General features: G+C 48.1%; 1 protein-coding gene across 1 annotated transcript; it reads right to left on the reverse strand.

Annotated features, from left to right (window-relative positions):
* Nucleotides 1-11,274: 11,274 nt before the first annotated feature.
* Nucleotides 11,275-15,884, reverse strand: LOC137670239 (serine/threonine-protein kinase PDIK1L-like). Its single transcript, XM_068412946.1, has 3 exons — nucleotides 15,339-15,884; nucleotides 13,503-13,719; nucleotides 11,275-11,510 (listed from the first exon to the last, which is right to left on the reverse strand). The coding sequence occupies exons 1-3, from the start codon at nucleotides 15,882-15,884 to the stop codon at nucleotides 11,275-11,277; spliced, it is 999 nt and encodes a 332-aa protein (XP_068269047.1).
* Nucleotides 15,885-17,093: the final 1,209 nt, after the last annotated feature.

Here is a 17,093-nt window from a genome sequence, read left to right on the forward strand (position 1 = left end):
CTTCTGTTGGGGCCCCGGAGCTGGACGCAGCACTTCAGTATTTCATGAGGGGAGACAGAAACTGTTGCTTCTTGATTTGTTAAACTGGTTGTTTTCATCCTCCAAGACGCTGGTAAATGGGGCACATTAAGCTGCTGACACCATAAAAGCAGAGGAGATGGAAAGGGATGCAGTGAGAGGGGATGCAATTTCTGTGCACAAACCTTAAAATTGTCCACAAAATTTGTTGTTCTGGTGCCACTGACATAGTTATGAATCACTCTGACGCCTTCAGCTCTGACAGCCCAGGTTTTTTTTCAGCTACTGGGCAGAAAGCTCACCACTTCCACACGTCTAAAAGCGTGGCCCTCCGGCGAATCTAGGAAATATCACTTATGTTTGTTTTCTTTTTCTTAAGGCCAACGTGTTTTGAGTTTACTGACAGCTTTATCAAGAAATAAAGCAATTTTTTTTGGGTGGGGGGAATATCTTATTTTTAGCTTCCCAGTTGTGTTCCTTCTGGGGTGATTTCATGCTGCACTGGCTCAGCTTCTGCGAAACACTCTGGGCCTGTCTGCACAGGCTGGGCTTTGTTTTGAAGCGTGATGTATCGATTCGTCCGTTTGATGGAAAAGCAGCCAGATGAGGAGCTGGTCTGTGCTTCTCTCCGAGCCGTTGCTTCTGCCGGGGACAGGGAGTTCCTCCAAGGCGTGTTCCTGGCGTATGTCCTGTCTGCTGCACCGCTGGCGTTTGGGATGGGGTCAGAGGGGCTCAGGCGGTGGCTCTGCAGCCCATTCCCCTGCCAGGGCAGGAGCAAACCCCACTGGGGCAGCCCAGGAGATGCAATGGGTTGAGGAAAGGTCCTGGGCTGGTGGCCTGAGCTGCGCCTTCTCACACTCTGTGTTTAAAAATGATCGAATCACAGACTGGTTTGTGTTGGAAGGGACCTTAAAGCCCATCCAATTCCAATGCCCTGCCACGGGCAGGGACACCTTCCACCGGACCAGGTTGCTCCAAGCCCCATCCAACCTGGCCTTGAACACTGCCAGGGAGGGGGCAGCCACAGCTTCTCTGGGCAACCTGGGCCAGGGTCTCACCACCCTCACAGCAAAGAATTTCTTCCTCAGATCTCATCTCAATCTCCCCTCTTTCAGTTTAAAACCGTTCCCCCTCGTCCTGTCACTCCATGCCCTTGTAAAAAGCCCCTCTCCAGCTTTCCTGTAGCCCCTTCAGGTACTGGAATTGTCAGCTATGGTTTAGTTTGGCTGACGTATGTTGGCTTTCTCCTGGCCAGGCTGCTCCTTGCAGGCTCCCAGTAGCCACTCAGCCACACCAAGGAATGTTCCAGTTGGCTGTGACCTGCTCTTCGCAGTATTCTGAAAGTCTGGGTTATTATGTTGGGGTTGGAGGTTGTTCCTCCATGAACACAGCATCCATTTGAGTACAGGTACATCATTCTTGGGGTATGGACTCGATGATCTCCAGAGGTCCCTTACAACCCCTAACATTCTATGATTCTTATAGAACTATTGTGTAATTAATTGCAAAAGGGAGAGCAGCTTTGAAATGCCGTTGTGCTTCGCTGCATCCCTTGAACAGTGTGTGGCTTGTGCTGCCATGAATGGTCCTGCAGTTTGAGGGCTGGGTAATGCAGGCAGCGTTGCCTTCAGTGGCCAAGCCCGGCATCTTTTACACGGGACTCGGTGGAAGAGAGTATCGGAGCCTCCAGGGTGGAAAACAAACAAACAAAGCTCTGGGGAGACCTTCTAGCACCTTCCAGTACCTGAAGGGGCTACAGGAAAGCAGGAGAGGGGCTTTTGACAAGGGCATGGAGTGACAGGACGAGGGGGAACGGTTTTAAACTGAAAGAGGGGAGACTGAGATGAGATCTGAGGAAGAAATTCTTTGCTGTGAGGGTGGTGAGACCGTGGCCCAGGTTGCCCAGAGCAGCTGTGGCTGCCCCCTCCCTGGCAGTGTTCAAGGCCAGGTTGGATGGGGCTTGGAGCAACCTGGTCTGGTGGAAGGTGTCCCTGCCCGTGGCAGGGGTTGGGACTGGATGGGCTTTAAGGTGCCTTCCAACCCAAACCAGTCTGTGATTCTAGGTTGGCACATCCTGAGCCCAGCTGCTAACCCAAAGCCACCGTTAGCTCGCTTCCCAAGCCCCCAGCAGCTCTATTCCTTATAAAGAAGTGAACTGTGAAAAAAAAACACAGAGAAACAGAGGCAGTGGGAGGGGAAATTCAAGTAGCCCAGAAATACCAAAGGGCACCGGGCAGCCTCTCTGGTGAGGCCAGGCATTACCAGCAGTACAGGTGGTGACCTGACCCGCTCTCAGGGATCCAGCCCCTTCTGCCAACTCGGATTTTATTTTTCTTCTCCGCTCGCATCCTTCGCGTGGCAGCAGCAGGGGCTGCCTCCTGCCCTCAGTGCAATAAGCAGTCGCACCAGGGGCTCGGGGAGTCTGTGGTGGATCTGGAAGAGCAGGAGAAAATTAAATCAAGAGAAGCAGGAGCCAGAAAGGAGCCTGGTTTGAAAAAAATACAGCAGTCACGATCCGGCTGTGCTCATCAGCTTTGTTTAATGAGGAGTCAGTGGTTCAGGAAAACAAAGTCGAGGTAAAACGGCACCTCTTGGACCTCAGCTAAACAGCAGCACAAAATCTTTGGGCTCCTCTTGAGTCCTTTTCCAAACGGGAAAGAAGTGATTTGGCATCGATTTATCGCCATCGCTGCCTGCTTCCCCCTCTGTCCCTTCCCTGCCTCAGCTGGCTGGCGCAGGGGCACGGGTGGCTCTGTGGGATTTCACACCCAAAGTCCCCTTCCGAAGGCCACCACCCCCCGCGCTGACTTGGTGGTTTTGAACTCTTGCAGCAACACACTTTTGGCTTTATGTTCCCCCCACCACTTCTCTTTTAGTTGGTTTATAATTGTGTGGAAAAGCCAGATGTGGTGGGTGTTGGAGCGAATCCAGAGGAGGGTTACCAAGCTGGTGAAGGGTCTGGGAGGGTCTGACCTGCGAGGAACGGCTGAGGGAGCTGGGGGTGTTTAGCCTGGAGAAGAGGAGACTTAGAGGTGACCTTAGTGCAGTCTACAACTAACTGAAGGGAGGTTGCAGTGCAGTGGGAGTCGGCCTCTTCTCCCAGGCAACTAGCGCTAGGACAAGAGGACACAGCCTCAAGCTTGGCCAGGGGAGGTTCAGGTTGGACATTAGGAAGCATTTCTTCTCAGCAAGGGTCATTAGCCATTGGAAGGGGCTGCCCAGGGAGGTGGTGGAGTCACCATCTCTGGAGGGGTTTAAGAAAAGCCTGGCCATGGCACTTAGTGCCCTGGTCTAGTTGCCATGGTGGTGTCAGGGCAATGGTTGGACTCGATGATCCCAGAGGGCTCCTCCAACCTCATTGATTCTGTGATTCTGTGATTCTGCGATTAGGGGAGCTGGGAGTAGCAGAGCAATCACAGCAGGGCCTTGATCCCAGCACAGAGCACATGGGTGTCTGTGCCACTCGCTATGGGGCCGGGAGCCACGTCACGGCTCAGCGCAGCTCGCCAGACAGCCACGAAGCCACTTTAAAAACTCTTTTCACAAAAGTTCAACACCAAACTTTTTGGGGAAGCTGCAAGCGGGCAAACGTTGATGGCTTTGGGGTTTTATGCCCCTGTGTGTATATCAGCACGTGGAGGGATGGTGGGTCCCGACTTCCCTCTTGTCTGTCTTCCCGAGAAACTTTCTGCACTGTTTTCTTCGCTTAATGGTTTCCATAACGGGAGACCTTCTTGCTCTCTACAACTGCCTGAAAGGAGGGTGTAGCAAGGGGGAGGTCGGTGTCTTCTCCCAGGTAACAAGTGACAGGACAAGAGGAAACGGCCTCAAGTTGTGCCAGGGGAGGTTTAGATTGGAGATCAGGGACAATTTCTTCATGGAAAGGGTTGTCAAGCACTGGCACAGGCTGCCCAGGGCAGTGGTGGAGTCCCCATCCCTGGGGGGGATTTAAAAGCCGTGTAGATGTGGTGCTGAGGGACATGGGTTAGTGGTGGCCTTGGCAGTGCTGGGTTAATGGTTGGACTCGATGGTCTTAAAGGTCCTTTCCACCCAAAACGATTCTATGATTCACTCCAGGCTGTTCTGCAAACAGCCCTTTGAGCAGGGAGCGAGCAGAAGGCTGTGGCGAGCGGGAGCGCTGCGAGGTGTGAATAACGCCAGCAGACTGCACATTGTTTCCATTTAAAAAAACAATTTAATCGAACTTCTCTGATGCTGCAGCTCTTTGAGAAGAAGGGAAAGCTGAGCAAGCTTAAAAGGGAGCAAAGCATTGCTTCCAGCTTCAAAAAGCCTCAGCGAAATCAATTAAGAGCGTACGAAGAATCTTGAAAGAAGCTCGAAGGAGCGACGTGTTCAGAGTTGAGGGTGAGAGGAACAACGAACGCAAACCAAGCGCTCTGGTGCTACAGGTTTTAATTAGGAAACAGCCCATGTCCCACTCCGGTGGGTTAAGCTGAGGGTTTCCCCATTTTTCCTTATTTTGCAAAAATATTTCTCTAGATTCAGTCAGTCCACGAGTGACTCCAGTTCACTCCTGCACCCCCCCAAGGCGATACCTTCCTTCTCACCTCTCCAGCCGCGAAGAAACTGAATCCTCCCTCTGAACCCTCCGCAAAGGGAACATCTCAAGGTGATGAATCAGGATCCAGGGAGCACCACCACAGCTCTCCCTGAACCTCCTCCTCCCCAAGCCTCCAGAACAGGTCGGCAAATCTTTCCTTATCTCATCCTGAGCCCGAGATGAGACACTTAATCCCACCAGCTCCCGTGTCCCCCCGTGGAAGGATCCCCACCTCCAGCTGCGCGGTGGTTGCCTGCAGATAGCTCAGTGACAGGCCCCCAGAGCGCCTTCATTAGTCTGTTTGATTAACAGACCTGTGGATTTATTTAGTTCCAAAAAAAAAAAACCCTCTTCCCAGCAGCTGTAAGATTACGCTGATGTATTTAACAGACGTAGGAAAAAAAAAGACCTTCTGCTGCTGCTGTCTGGCGACGGGATTTATGATTAATGGAGGATTCTGCTAATGAATGATTTGGAGGCGACGCTTAATTTTAGAGAAAAATAGAATAATATTGACTGACTCGCTCCTGACTGCGGACGGTAGCGAGTGTTTAATCCTTGCCCAGCTAAATTCAGCCCCTAGCTATCTTGCATCACTGTGAGCGATGTTATTTGTCCCATTGAAAAAAAAATTAACTAGTCTGAAGCATCCTTAATCCAAAGTAATCACTTAAACTGCCTGCCTCGATGGACAACGAAATTCTAACAACAAACCGCTCAGATGAACACGAGGCTCATTGCAGGGGAGAGAAGAAAAATGGAGAAAATGGTGAAAAATGGAGAAAAATGGGATTTTTCACCCATCAAAGCAGAAAAAAGCTTCACCTTCACTATCTGCTCAGCTTCAAACACAAAGCTGGGTCACAGATCCGTGTTCCTCGCCCTTCTTTTCTCTTTTCTTCAAGAGAGATTATTACTGGAGATTAAAAAAATCTCCAGTCCCCACGGTTTTCATCAAGACCCAGCTACTTTACCACACCAGGAGCAATGGGCAGCAGGATTTGGGGTTCGGGGCTTTCTGGTGAGAAAAGAGGACAGCAGCATCGCCAGCTCCCCCAGGAGCTAGAAGAAAAAACTGGCTGTAATCAGGGCACCACAGAGAGAGCAGCTCCACAGCAGCTGAACAGCGGTTTGGGAACTCCCTGAACCAAAGTTTGCTCCAAATCTCTGCTCAGTAACCGCTCACAGATTTACCTTCCACAAATTTAAGCCCCTCGGACACTTCATTTTCTCCCTAACACACATAATTTCACCAGCTTCCCCTCCCCCATTCCCAAATTTGACAAACTTCTCTCTTTTTTTTGTTCTGTTGCCCAGCTATATTATTATTAAAGAGCTTTTAGAACAGGAGAACACCACGGATTCATGTGCTTTTCCATTTTATCCCGCTCCTTTCCCAGCTACAGCCATTACATTTACCCTTTAGATCACTTTTGAATATCGAGCTTGTTTTCAGAGAGCTCCACGCAGCAGCTCCAGGATTCTCCCCCCAGCCCCTTCCCCTCAAGAAGGGCAAATTAGAGGCTGTCATTGCACACGTTCATTTACCAGTTCATTAGGTATTGGAGTAAGACTTTACTAAATCGTGGTACCTAAAATAAAAAAGTGTCACGTGTGATTCTGAAGAGATGCTCAGTATTTCCACGCTCTGTAATGAATTAGTAAAAAAACACAGCGTTTTATTAATTTATTAAGTACAGAGTTTCAAACGATTAAAGTACTCTCAACTAAAACCAGCAGCATGCTCTGAGGAGAGAGGGCAGAAAGCAGGCGATAGAGTTGCAGTGGTTACAGGATGAGGAAGAGAAGGATGGATGAAGAAACCTGACCTCAGAAGAGCAGCTCTGTGATGCAGAAGAGTATTTGTAACTGGAACACTGCAAAGGCAAACCCAGCGCACAGTCCTGGTTCCCTGGAGCTCCGAGATGAGTTAGAAATCAAGGCAACAACTGGGATGAGGTCAAACTGGGCTGTGCTGGAGGTGTGGAGCTGCAATCAAAGCCAGAGCTGTCTCCTACCAGAAGTGCTCTCCAGAGCAGGGTGACTGTGGCTCTCCAGAGAAGATCCAGCCCCCCATTTTCAGCTCGTTTCCAGTCCCTACGGGGTCTGTCTGCACTGAGGAGTTTAGAGCTGAATGAGCTTCAAAGCGGCCATGTCTATCGTTGCCACACACACTTCCCGTGCACTAGCGCTGGCAGACGAGTGATTTTCTAAATTAGAAAGTCAGGTTTAATTTAATAATTTGAATTAACTTATTTTTCACGTGTTCCCCCAACAGCTCTTTTCAGGGACCCCTCCTATTGGGTCTTCTGTTCGTTATCTGTTAGGGGGACAAAGGTCAATTAATGCTTGTTTGGGCAGGACAAACTTTTTACAGCCTGGAAGAGCAAGTGAGAAAATGTTAGGCTTCCCCTGGAAGGCCTCTGGATAGAAAGATCCTCTCCATGAATTTAGCTTATGACACACTGCTTCAAATACAGTCTTCTATATCGCAGCCACGATCGTAGAGTAGGACAGGGGGAAGAAATATATAATCTATTTTTAACCGAAATGCACATATTTCTGTCCTCTGTGTGGCACAGAGGGGCTCACTGTGTCATCTTTGGGCAGTTCACTCCTTTCCAACGAAGCAAAGCTGTCCCTGAAGGACACTATTTCCCCTCTGCACAACAGAAGAGCGCAGGAGGAGCCTTAACCTCTTCTTAAGAACAGCGAAGAGCCGCAGCAGTTTACAGATACCTTAAAATATTTTTCAAATATGGGGCAAATTAGACTCCCCATTTACCTGCCAAGATTCCAGTTCAGTCCTTTCCATTTCCCTTGTGAGAACAGCTGGCACAAGCAGCTAACACAGCAGGAAGCATGATTCCTTAAACTACTTTAAGTGTTAGTGACGCATATGTCCTAATCAAGAGTTGGCGTCTTTACCATTCTTTGTATTTATTTTAAGAAAGCGTTTTAGTTAATCTAAGCAAGAATATTCAAGAGCTACTGTGAAGAAAATACATTTTTGTTTCTGCTCAAACTTTTCAGAATAGGCACTGAAGCGCTTTGCCAGCTCATTCAGCAGACATCACTCAGTCAACGTGGCCAAGCAACACGGAGCGAAGAATTACACCCAAAAAAAAGCTCCAGTTAAACTCCTAAAGACAACTTCTGTGCCAAGGACAAGCAACGTGGTGTCCTCAGTGAAAAAACAGGGCTAGGAAGGTAGTTAACACGCAACGGGGCAGAGAAGTCCATCTCCAGATGGTTTCTGCATGTTTCTTTGCTGTCCTTCGAAAGGGCAGTTGCAGGACAGCAACAAAAGGAAGCACAAGAGTTGCTTTAAAAAGAACAAATTCAAAAACTCCTCTACGACTGTGCTGAGTATGGCCAGACAGTCAAGGTCACCTCAGCCAAGTTTACACCTACGCTACTCGCTGCATAAAAGAACACAAATATAAAAACATCAACAGTTTGCATAAAAATAGATTTTTTGTAGTTCTTCTCTTAAAATTACTGTACAAATAAATAAAGTTGTTGTCCATTTAAATATAACCGTTCAGGAAAACTGGGAGCCAGCAACGGTCTTCTGATGGACCCGCTCGTTCCAAAGGAAGGCAGAGTTGTTGGCCACCTCCGAGGCCTCCAGATCACAGCGGGACACGACACCTGCAAAGGAAACGCAACAAAGTTACACAATAAAATCCTTCTTGGTGAGAGCGCTGGTCCACACCAAAGGTCCCCGGCCCACTGCTCTGCCTCGGGGACATCAACAGCACATGCACACTATGGGAAGGGCACGGGGCAGGTACCCAAGCAGGCTTCCCTCAGTAAAAACCCCAGTTCTGAGTAGCGCTTAACTGAAGGACTTCCTGACCCACAGGTTTCATCCCTAGCCTTGTCTTTAAATTCATGAAAGAATCACAGAATCAACCAGGTTGGAAGAGCCCTCTGGGATCATCGAGTCCAACCCTTGCCCTGACACCACCATGGCAACTAGACCAGGGCACTAAGTGCCATGTCCAGTCTTTTCTTAAACCCCTCCAGAGATGGTGACTCCACCACCTCCCTGGGCAGCCCCTTCCAATGGCTAATGACCCCTTCTGAGAAGAAATTCTTCCTCATGTCCAACCTGAACCTTTTTTCCTAAAGAAAACTCATTTAGGTGTTTTTCACACTGTTCTGAGGAGATTTCCAGTTCAGCTGCCCTACACTGTAGAGTCATAGAATCACAGAATCACAGACTGGTTTGGGTTGGAAGGGACCTTAAAGCCCATCCAGTCCCAACCCCTGCCACAGGCAGGGACACCTTCCACCAGACCAGGTGGCTCCAAGCCCCATCCAACCTGGCCTTGAACACTGCCAGGGAGGGGGCAGCCACAGCTTCTCTGGGCAACCTGGGCCAGGGTCTCACCACCCTCACAGCAAAGAATTTCTTCCTAATATCTCATCCAAATCTCCCCTCTTTCAGTTTAAAACCGTTCCACGACTAGCACCCCGTGGCCCCAAGCACTGTGCCCCGAGTCATTGCTGCACCAACTCCATGCCAAAAGCAAGTACAGCAGGTATTCAGTTCGCCTCCTACCAAACAGGAAAATAAAATAAATGAAGAGGACTGAGACAGATGAGGTTTTCAGGGATGTGTCCTGGCTGTGCTGGCGTTTTCCTTCCGAACCTAGTCAGCAAACCTATTTACTGTTATGGTTTCCTAATGAAAAAGGAAAGTCGACAGCAGTGAGCCCAACACTGTGCTGCTAGAGCCTTTTTTTCCCTCTTTATCCTTGCAAATCCCTCTACAGCAGACAAACCGCTTCAGGGCTGGCCTGCCAACTAGTGGTACTGTTGCTGTTACAGTGTGCCAGGCCTCCCGTTTCAGGTGGGAGTCCCCAGAGCTGCAGAGCCTCAGACTAATCGAGTCGTTCTCAGCCATGAAACTGATTTTTCTAGATAAAAAAAAGAGGTGTTGGTCTTGTCCAGTGAGATTTCAGTAAAGCATCTGAGGTAGTACCACAGGAGAAAGTATTAGATAGAGAGAAGACTGGGATTAGTAAAAAGGAAGATGTAAGGCAGTTAACCTGTCCCAAGGGAAAACTGAAAATCTGGAAAGGAAAAGGATAGAGTCAAGTTTTATCAAGATTGGCACTGGACTTGTTTAATGTTTTCACTAACAGCCTTGGCACAATTATTAGTGTGCCAATGACACGAGGCTGGAGGGATTATGGTTAGAAAAAAGGATGAGGAAATATTCAGGGTCATTCACCGTTTCTGCTAACTGACAGGGGATGAAACTCAGCAAGAGAAAACATCAGGTCACGCATGTGTGAACAAAAGTAACTGCTGTAACCCAGAATGTTATTGATTTGAAGCAACTCAAGTCAAAAAGGGCTTTAGGATACAAAGTAATTATGAGAGGATTAAGTGATACAGGTATGAAAAGAGAGATGCAGCCCTGGAATACATCAGGGGGAATATTTCCAGGCTAGGTCCTAAACGCTAGGGCTTTACCAGGCCCTGGAGACTCATCTGCAGTAAGTGCAGAAATTATTTGTATATGGAGGAGATGGAGGAGCCAGCGATGGAATCAACCAACCCACCTTGGACAGGAAGAAATGCTGCTGAGGTTAAAATAGTTCAGAAAGGGCAAAGAGCCAGGAAGGAGAAAAATATTTTAAGCTAAAAGGACAAGTCTGTCACAAGATCAAGAGTATTAAACTGATCAGCAATGCACGTGTGGTGCAAAGGACAATGTCCTTAGCTATAAGGACAGCCAGATGCTCAGTCTCAGTATCAGACACAAAAACCCTTTATTTCTATGATGCATTTATCTAATAAACTCTAGGATATGAAGACGACAGGACTTGAAAATCCTGGAAACTCCCTTCTGTATTTCCATTGCTCTGCCAAAAGACAGGGAATCCCACACTCCATCTTGAGTTTTACGTTGGACATTCACACTTCCATCAGGGCAGATACTAAAGAGGCCATCAAGGACTCACAAGGATTAGGATTAATTTTTTTCTCAAAGTGGGCACCTAAAAACCAACAGTCTCACTGCAGGACTCGGCAAGACCACCAGACTTCCAGTCCAAGCCTTTTCCAAGACCTTCTTCAAGGCCTTTATATGTTAAACAGTTCAGGACAGGAGGCTCCTCTATCTGGTGCACCCAGCTCTGATACGCTCTGAGCATTAACAGCGCTTTAATTAAAAAAATTTGTCTTTAATCTGACAGTTACTGTCGTACCTGAGTACCGTATTTAAGATGCACACTTACAAATAGACAGCAACTTTGCCCACTTCAGCTTTTATTTAGTTAGCAAATATATTGTAAAAGCAACAAACAAGCAGGGGTAAATGCTGGAGTGATGGCAGAAATCTGCCCTCATTTGTGGCAATAGATGAGGTTTGGGGTAAAGGACAGGCTGGCCCAGATACAGACAGCCCAGCCAATTCCCTCAACACACACCCTTAAGGAGGCAAAAGTTTCTCTGTTAGACGTACTTCAACCAAATTCCTTGTCCCAAACCTTTATCAAAGCCTTTTCTCCTTCTAGTTTGACCTCATCTTCCTATCGCTGAATTTTCAGAGCTGTGACAGGTCACGTTTGATTTAGAGGGCTTTGGCCTGGAGGTCAGTAACAGAAAATCCCCTGTAAGCTCAGACTAAACAGGGAGCAGCCTGGCAGAGGCACTAACCTGAACGTCCTTCGTCTCTACGAGACAGAGCGTTGACGCTTTTTGCCGTAGGAGATCTGCCTGATTCGGACTTCGAGTTGGAAGGCATCCAGCCTTTCCTTTGGGTTAAAAGCCAGCATATCGTGCAGGAGCTTGCAGAGATCATCTGGCATGGACTTCTTGTTCTTCAGGGGAATTTGTAATTTCATGTTGGGATTCTCCAGCAACGCTTCTCCGAGGGGAATGAGCTCCTTGCCTTGGCAGATGTAAGTTCCTGAACACAGAGTAGAAGGAGGTGGGTTATACAGGTAGAGAAAAGTCACAGAATCACAGAATCAACCAGGTTGGAAGAGACCTGTCTACACAAAATGCTGTCATGTGCAGCACAGAGAGACAATCTGGAACACCAAACACCTGAAAGATTACCAGAAAGATCACTTATTAAGAGGTGACTGCCAAGTCAAATATTGGGAGAGGTTGTTATCAGAAGAGGCTTTTACTTTCAAATACTAATCGAGGTGTTGCACAAGGCTGTGGGGGTAAAGGAGGGAGCAAGTTTAAGCACGGCGAGGAGTTATATGGACCATCTGCAGGGAAAATGGGCTGAGGAAATGACCTGGCTCCATTTGACTCTGTTTCCTGCTATGAGTGGACTCAGAAGCTCTCAAAGAGGGAGGGAAGGAGACTGCGCTTGGCTGAGGTGACTTGAAAGAGTTAAACACAACTTATTTGCTCAGTTAGTCAAACAATTTTCAATTAAAATGACAGCATATGCCACGTACCGTTAGCCAACTTCTCCTCAGCGAGATTAAGGAAGGGAAATGTAAATTTGCTCCTGGTAATCTAAATAATTTCACCAGTTGTTGAAAATGATTAACCGGCTTCCAAAACGGACAGTAAAAACAGCTTTGCTGGCTCAAGCTGCTCTGCCCCTGCACCGAGCAAAGAATAAATGTTTCAAAGGCAGTGACCTGCCTGTGGATGGAAAAGGTTGGCCTTGCAAACTCCTTATCTCAAGTTGGCGGGTAGCTATTTTAATGAAATCTGTTCATGCTTTGGTCTCAGCTGCAGCCATTTGCTTGTTTCTGTAGGCAGGAACTGAAACATTTATCAATGTTTGGCATTTTAAAAAGAAATAAATAATAGCATTAGAACTGAAGACGAAAAGAAAAAAAAATTAAAGGGGTAGTGCAACAGCTTCTCCAAGTTCCTACGTAGAAATTCCTTTTAAGAATTTAAACATTTAAAAGAGAGACAAACAGGTATGCCATGATCTCAGAGCCTGGGTAGATGTCTTCAATTATTATGCTAATGTGCATGCCTGGCATTCTCTCCCCTCGAGATGGATTTTCCACTGCAATATACTTCTCTGAAATCATTTACTACAAAGTATTCCAAGCGTGCAGAGATGTGGGGGATTTGGAGGAAGGAGGAGGCGAGGGGAGCAGGCCATCGGAGGAGTCATCCCTGTGAGATCTTGCGTCCCTAAACCGTGAGGGAACTCGGCCAGATGGCAGCAGAGCTTATCTAAACATCCTTTCCCAGTTTATTACTTGGCTCCTTGGAACATCCTTGCAGCGCTCCGAGTGATCCCGTCCCTTGGTTATGCCAAATCAAGGATACGAGCGAACCCATAAGCCCAATTCCAGAAAGGTTTTGGTTTTAAGAACATTAAAAGCATTTCTGAGCAAATGGAAGTATATGGATACTAAATCCTGTATAGCTGTAAGACAGACGCCTCACCAACAGCTACGAGTTGTTTCTCTTACAATTATTTAGCAACAATAAGGGCCAAATCCATTTGTGAAGAGCGTTCCTCAGGGTAAGGAAGGCCTGACAGCAGAGAAGCCAGAAGCGATCTTTCCCTTAACCTTTAAATCCCACAGAGTATTTCTGGCAGAAGGAATCATCTTCCAAACAAAATGATTTGTAAATATAAAAAGCATTCCCTCTGCCTTAGCGATATGTCTTCAAGACCTGGAAACCCTGCATGAGAAGCAACCAAATTAGGAACAATGCACACTGAAGAAAAAAGATTTGTTTGCAGTTCTCTTAAAAACAAAACCCAATACACCCAAAAAACCCCAAAAAAAAACAACTTTGAGTTTCTTTGGGTTGCAAAGTGCTTGCAAATTCCTGGAAAAAGCCACACCCAAAGCATATATGCCACAACATTTGTAGCTACACCTGGGAGAACATCTTTCAGAGGATCCCTACAGATCCAGGACACCCACTGACAACAGGACAGCACTGATCTGAATCTCACCGAGCAATTCCTTCTCAGTATCCCCGTCTCGGAAGGTGATCCTCTCCACCATAGCCCAAAAAATGATGCCAAGGGCAAATATGTCAGCCTTGGCAGTGTAGTGACCTTCCCATACTTCCGGAGCCATGTAGAAGTTTGACCCGCACGCGGAGGAGAAACGATGCTGGTTCACGTTCCCTTTCCCCTGACACACCTTGCTGAGGCCAAAATCCGCCACCTGCAACACACAAGAAAAGCAAAATAAAACTTATTCACAAACATCAACTTTACAAGTGTGTTTTCAAACAGCAGCTCGGTGAATTCCGCTCTGAAATCCAGCACAGCGTGGCACCGACGCTTGTCACAGAATCACCGAATCAATCAGGTTGGCAGAGCCCTCAGGGATCATCGAGTCCAACCATTGCCCTGACACCACCATGGCAACTAGACCATGGCACTAAGTGCCATGTCCAGGCTTTTCTTAAACCCCTCCAGAGATGGTGACTCCACCACCTCCCTGGGCAGCCCCTTCCAATGGCTAATGACCCTTGCTGAGAAGAAATGCTTCCTAATGTCCAACCTGACCCTCCCCTGGCCAAGCTTGAGGCTGTGTCCTCTTGTCCTAGTGCTGGTTGCCTGGGAGAAGAGGCCGACTCCCACTGCGCTACAACCTCCCTTCAGGTAGTTGTAGACTGCACTAAGGTCACCTCTGAGCCTCCTCTTCTCCAGGCTAAACACCCCCAGCTCCCTCAGCCGTTCCTCGGAGGTCAGACCCTCCAGACCCTTCACCAGCTTGGTCGCCCTCCTCTGGACTCGCTCCAACACCTCAACATCTTTAAGGTGACATTAAGGTGACATTGATCTAAGCGTCCCTTGATGGCTCTACAGGCCGAAGTAGAAATACCATTATTGATCTGAATGGTCAAGAAATGAATTATCTGCAAGGCACCGACCTATTATTTTATGTCTAATTATGGGAACTCTCAGGATTGAAAGTTTAGGAGCAAGCTGGCTCCCAGCTATTCCAGCTCTCTGAAAAGCAGCTGTACAAACTTTCAGCCCGGTGCTACAAGAAAGGCAGCGAGCCAGTCTTCATCTCAGTCAGGGCATCAACCCACACAAAGCACAAAGACATTCCCCACCTCCCCTGAACATCACTACATGCTTGAGGCAGCAATATTGGGAGGACTAGCTGTTGTAATAGGGCAGCGTGTTCTTCAGGTTTAAGGGAACAGAAAATATTGCTTCATCTTTGATCATGATCTCTCTGATTATCTAAAGTTCGACAACCCTGAACTGCTCCTCTCAACGTGGTAAGCAGTGGATGAAGGATGTTACAGAAACACACCATCGTGACCTCTACTTCCTTCCAAGACTCCTAAAACAAAAACAAACCCCACAACTGATATCAGATGTTCTGAGTACGCTCATTACAAGTATCACAAGACTCACCAAAAGCCCATTCCAAAGCACATGACATGTAAGCACGTAGATCACAGAATCAACCAGGTTGGCAGAGCCCTCTGGGATCATCGAGTCCAACCATTGCCCTGACACCACCATGGCAACTAGACCAGGGCACTAAGTGCCATGGCCAGGCTTTTCTTAAACCCCTCCAGAGATGGTGACTCCACCACCTCCCTGGGCAGCCCCTTCCAATGGCTAATGACCCTTGCTGAGAAGAAATGCTTCCTGATGTCCAACCTGACCCTCCCCTGGCCAAGCTTGAGGCTGTGTCCTCTTGTCCTATCGCTGGTTGCCCGGGAGAAGAGGCCGACTCCCACTTCACTACAACCTCCCTTCAGGTAGTTGTAGACTGCAAACACACTTGCTACAGGCAAAGTTTTATTCCCTTACCTTTACTATGGGACTTCCACGTCTATGAGAGATCAAAATATTGTCAGATTTCAGGTCCCTGTGCACTATCTGGTTCCTGTGCAGGAAAGCCACGGCGCTGCTGAGCTGCCTCATGAAGCTGTTATTCAGCTGAGCATCGGGGCTGCGAGACAGCAGGTACTCATTCATGTTGCCGCCGTCGCAGAACTCCATGATGAACCAGAGGAAGCAGGCAGATCTGGGATCCATGCACCGCCGCCCTTTCAGGCAGGTCTCAATCAGCAGCAAGTGGCTGTCTGATTTCCTGTAACGATGACTAATTGGCTGAAAGACTTGGCCGTTCTGCAGGACACACTCCTCCAACTGGATCACGTTTTCGTGTTGCCTCTGGATGCTCTGCAGGGCCCAGAACTCTTGCAGAGCCAGTTCTACGTTTTCAGGCACGTTACAATGCATCCTTTTAACAGCGACTTTGCTTCTAGTTTGGTTAACGATGGCCTCATAAACCACCCCGTAGCTCCCTCGGCCCACTTCTCGGATGATGCTGTATTTGGCTTCCGTGGCCATCCCTCGCTTCGGCCCAGTGAACAGCAAATCAGAGGGAAATATTTGAACTCATGGCAATCAGTTGTCACCTGCAGTAAAACCCTGGAAGAGAAAGGGAAAAAAAGCTTAAAATTCTCCCAAACCAAGCAGCTTACCAACTATCAGCTCCAAATACTTCCCACAGGTATCAATTTTTGCGGTATATGATGCAGCTGCACGACAGCTAAAACGGGGTTTTAAGAGAAAACCTATATCCATGGTAACTCCGAGACATTATCAAGTACAATCCTGACTGCACAGTGGGATACAACCACCTGGGAAGTGACATTGATTTGTCCACAGCGGACGAAGATTAGTGAGAAAGAAGAAGAACGCTGTAGACACGTTTCCTAAGCAGGGCAGGAAAGGGAAGACAAGACCTCCTGGGTCACGGCTGGACTCACTGTTACCAGAATTGACTTTTAAAGAAATACAGTTAGCCAGAAGTGCCAGTTTGACACTACATCTTTCCCCCTCACTTGCCCCCCTTGTAAATGTACTTATCCAACGGCTACATCATGTCCCTGCACTTCCACCACCAATTTTCTACCAGCCCATACCCTGATACTCACCCCCTTTCTCCAGCTCACCCTCTTCCAACCCCTTCACTGCACTTCCCCTCCACCTCGAGCTCCCTGTCCCACTCCCAGGCCACCTACTCCAGGCTGTTCTTCACTTCACTCTCTAGCACAGGCTCTCCCTGCAATTCTCATGGTCCCTCATTTAATTCCCCCCCAACCCTATCCCCCGATAACCCTGCTCCCATTTTAGCCCCTCATCTCACTTCCCCCTGCTCCAGTGCTCTTCAACACCAGCCCAAGTTTAACTCCTTAACCAACGCATTAATTCTTCTCTCCCAACTCAATTTTTCTCTGCTTTCATGCCCCACAAGTTCCTTTCCCAATCCCCTTAACCCTTCCTCCTTCAAACCTCCCCACTACTCCCTACCCCACCCGCTGCTGCCTTCAAAGCCCCCACTTCCCCCCAAATTCTCCTCCCTTCCCAAACCCTCAGTCCAGCTCCTCCAACCCAGCTCCCTTCTTCCCAGCTCCCTTCTCAATCCCCTCCCTCCTCCAGCTCCATCCCCCAGCTGTGCTCCTTTCCCAAATCCTTCATCTTTTCACTCAGCCCTCCCAACCCTTTCCCACCCTATTCCCCTCTCCAGCCCTCAGCCCCCACCACAATCCAAAC

Source organism: Nyctibius grandis, chromosome 1 (genome assembly GCF_013368605.1).
Source record: "Nyctibius grandis isolate bNycGra1 chromosome 1, bNycGra1.pri, whole genome shotgun sequence".
NCBI lineage: Eukaryota > Metazoa > Chordata > Aves > Nyctibiiformes > Nyctibiidae > Nyctibius > Nyctibius grandis.

Bases quoted from the DNA above. Each gene is read 5' to 3' on its own strand.
- LOC137670239 (XM_068412946.1), bottom strand. From the start codon at position 15,884: ATGGCCACGGAAGCCAAATACAGCATCATCCGAGAAGTGGGCCGAGGG. The intron at 13,720-15,338 runs GTAAGGGAATAA...TGTGTGTTGCAG, and splicing joins GTGGAAGTCCCATAGTAAAG to GTGGCGGATTTTGGCCTCAG. The intron at 11,511-13,502 runs GTGAGATTCAGA...CTCTGTGTTCAG, and splicing joins TACTGAGAAGGAATTGCTCG to GAACTTACATCTGCCAAGGC.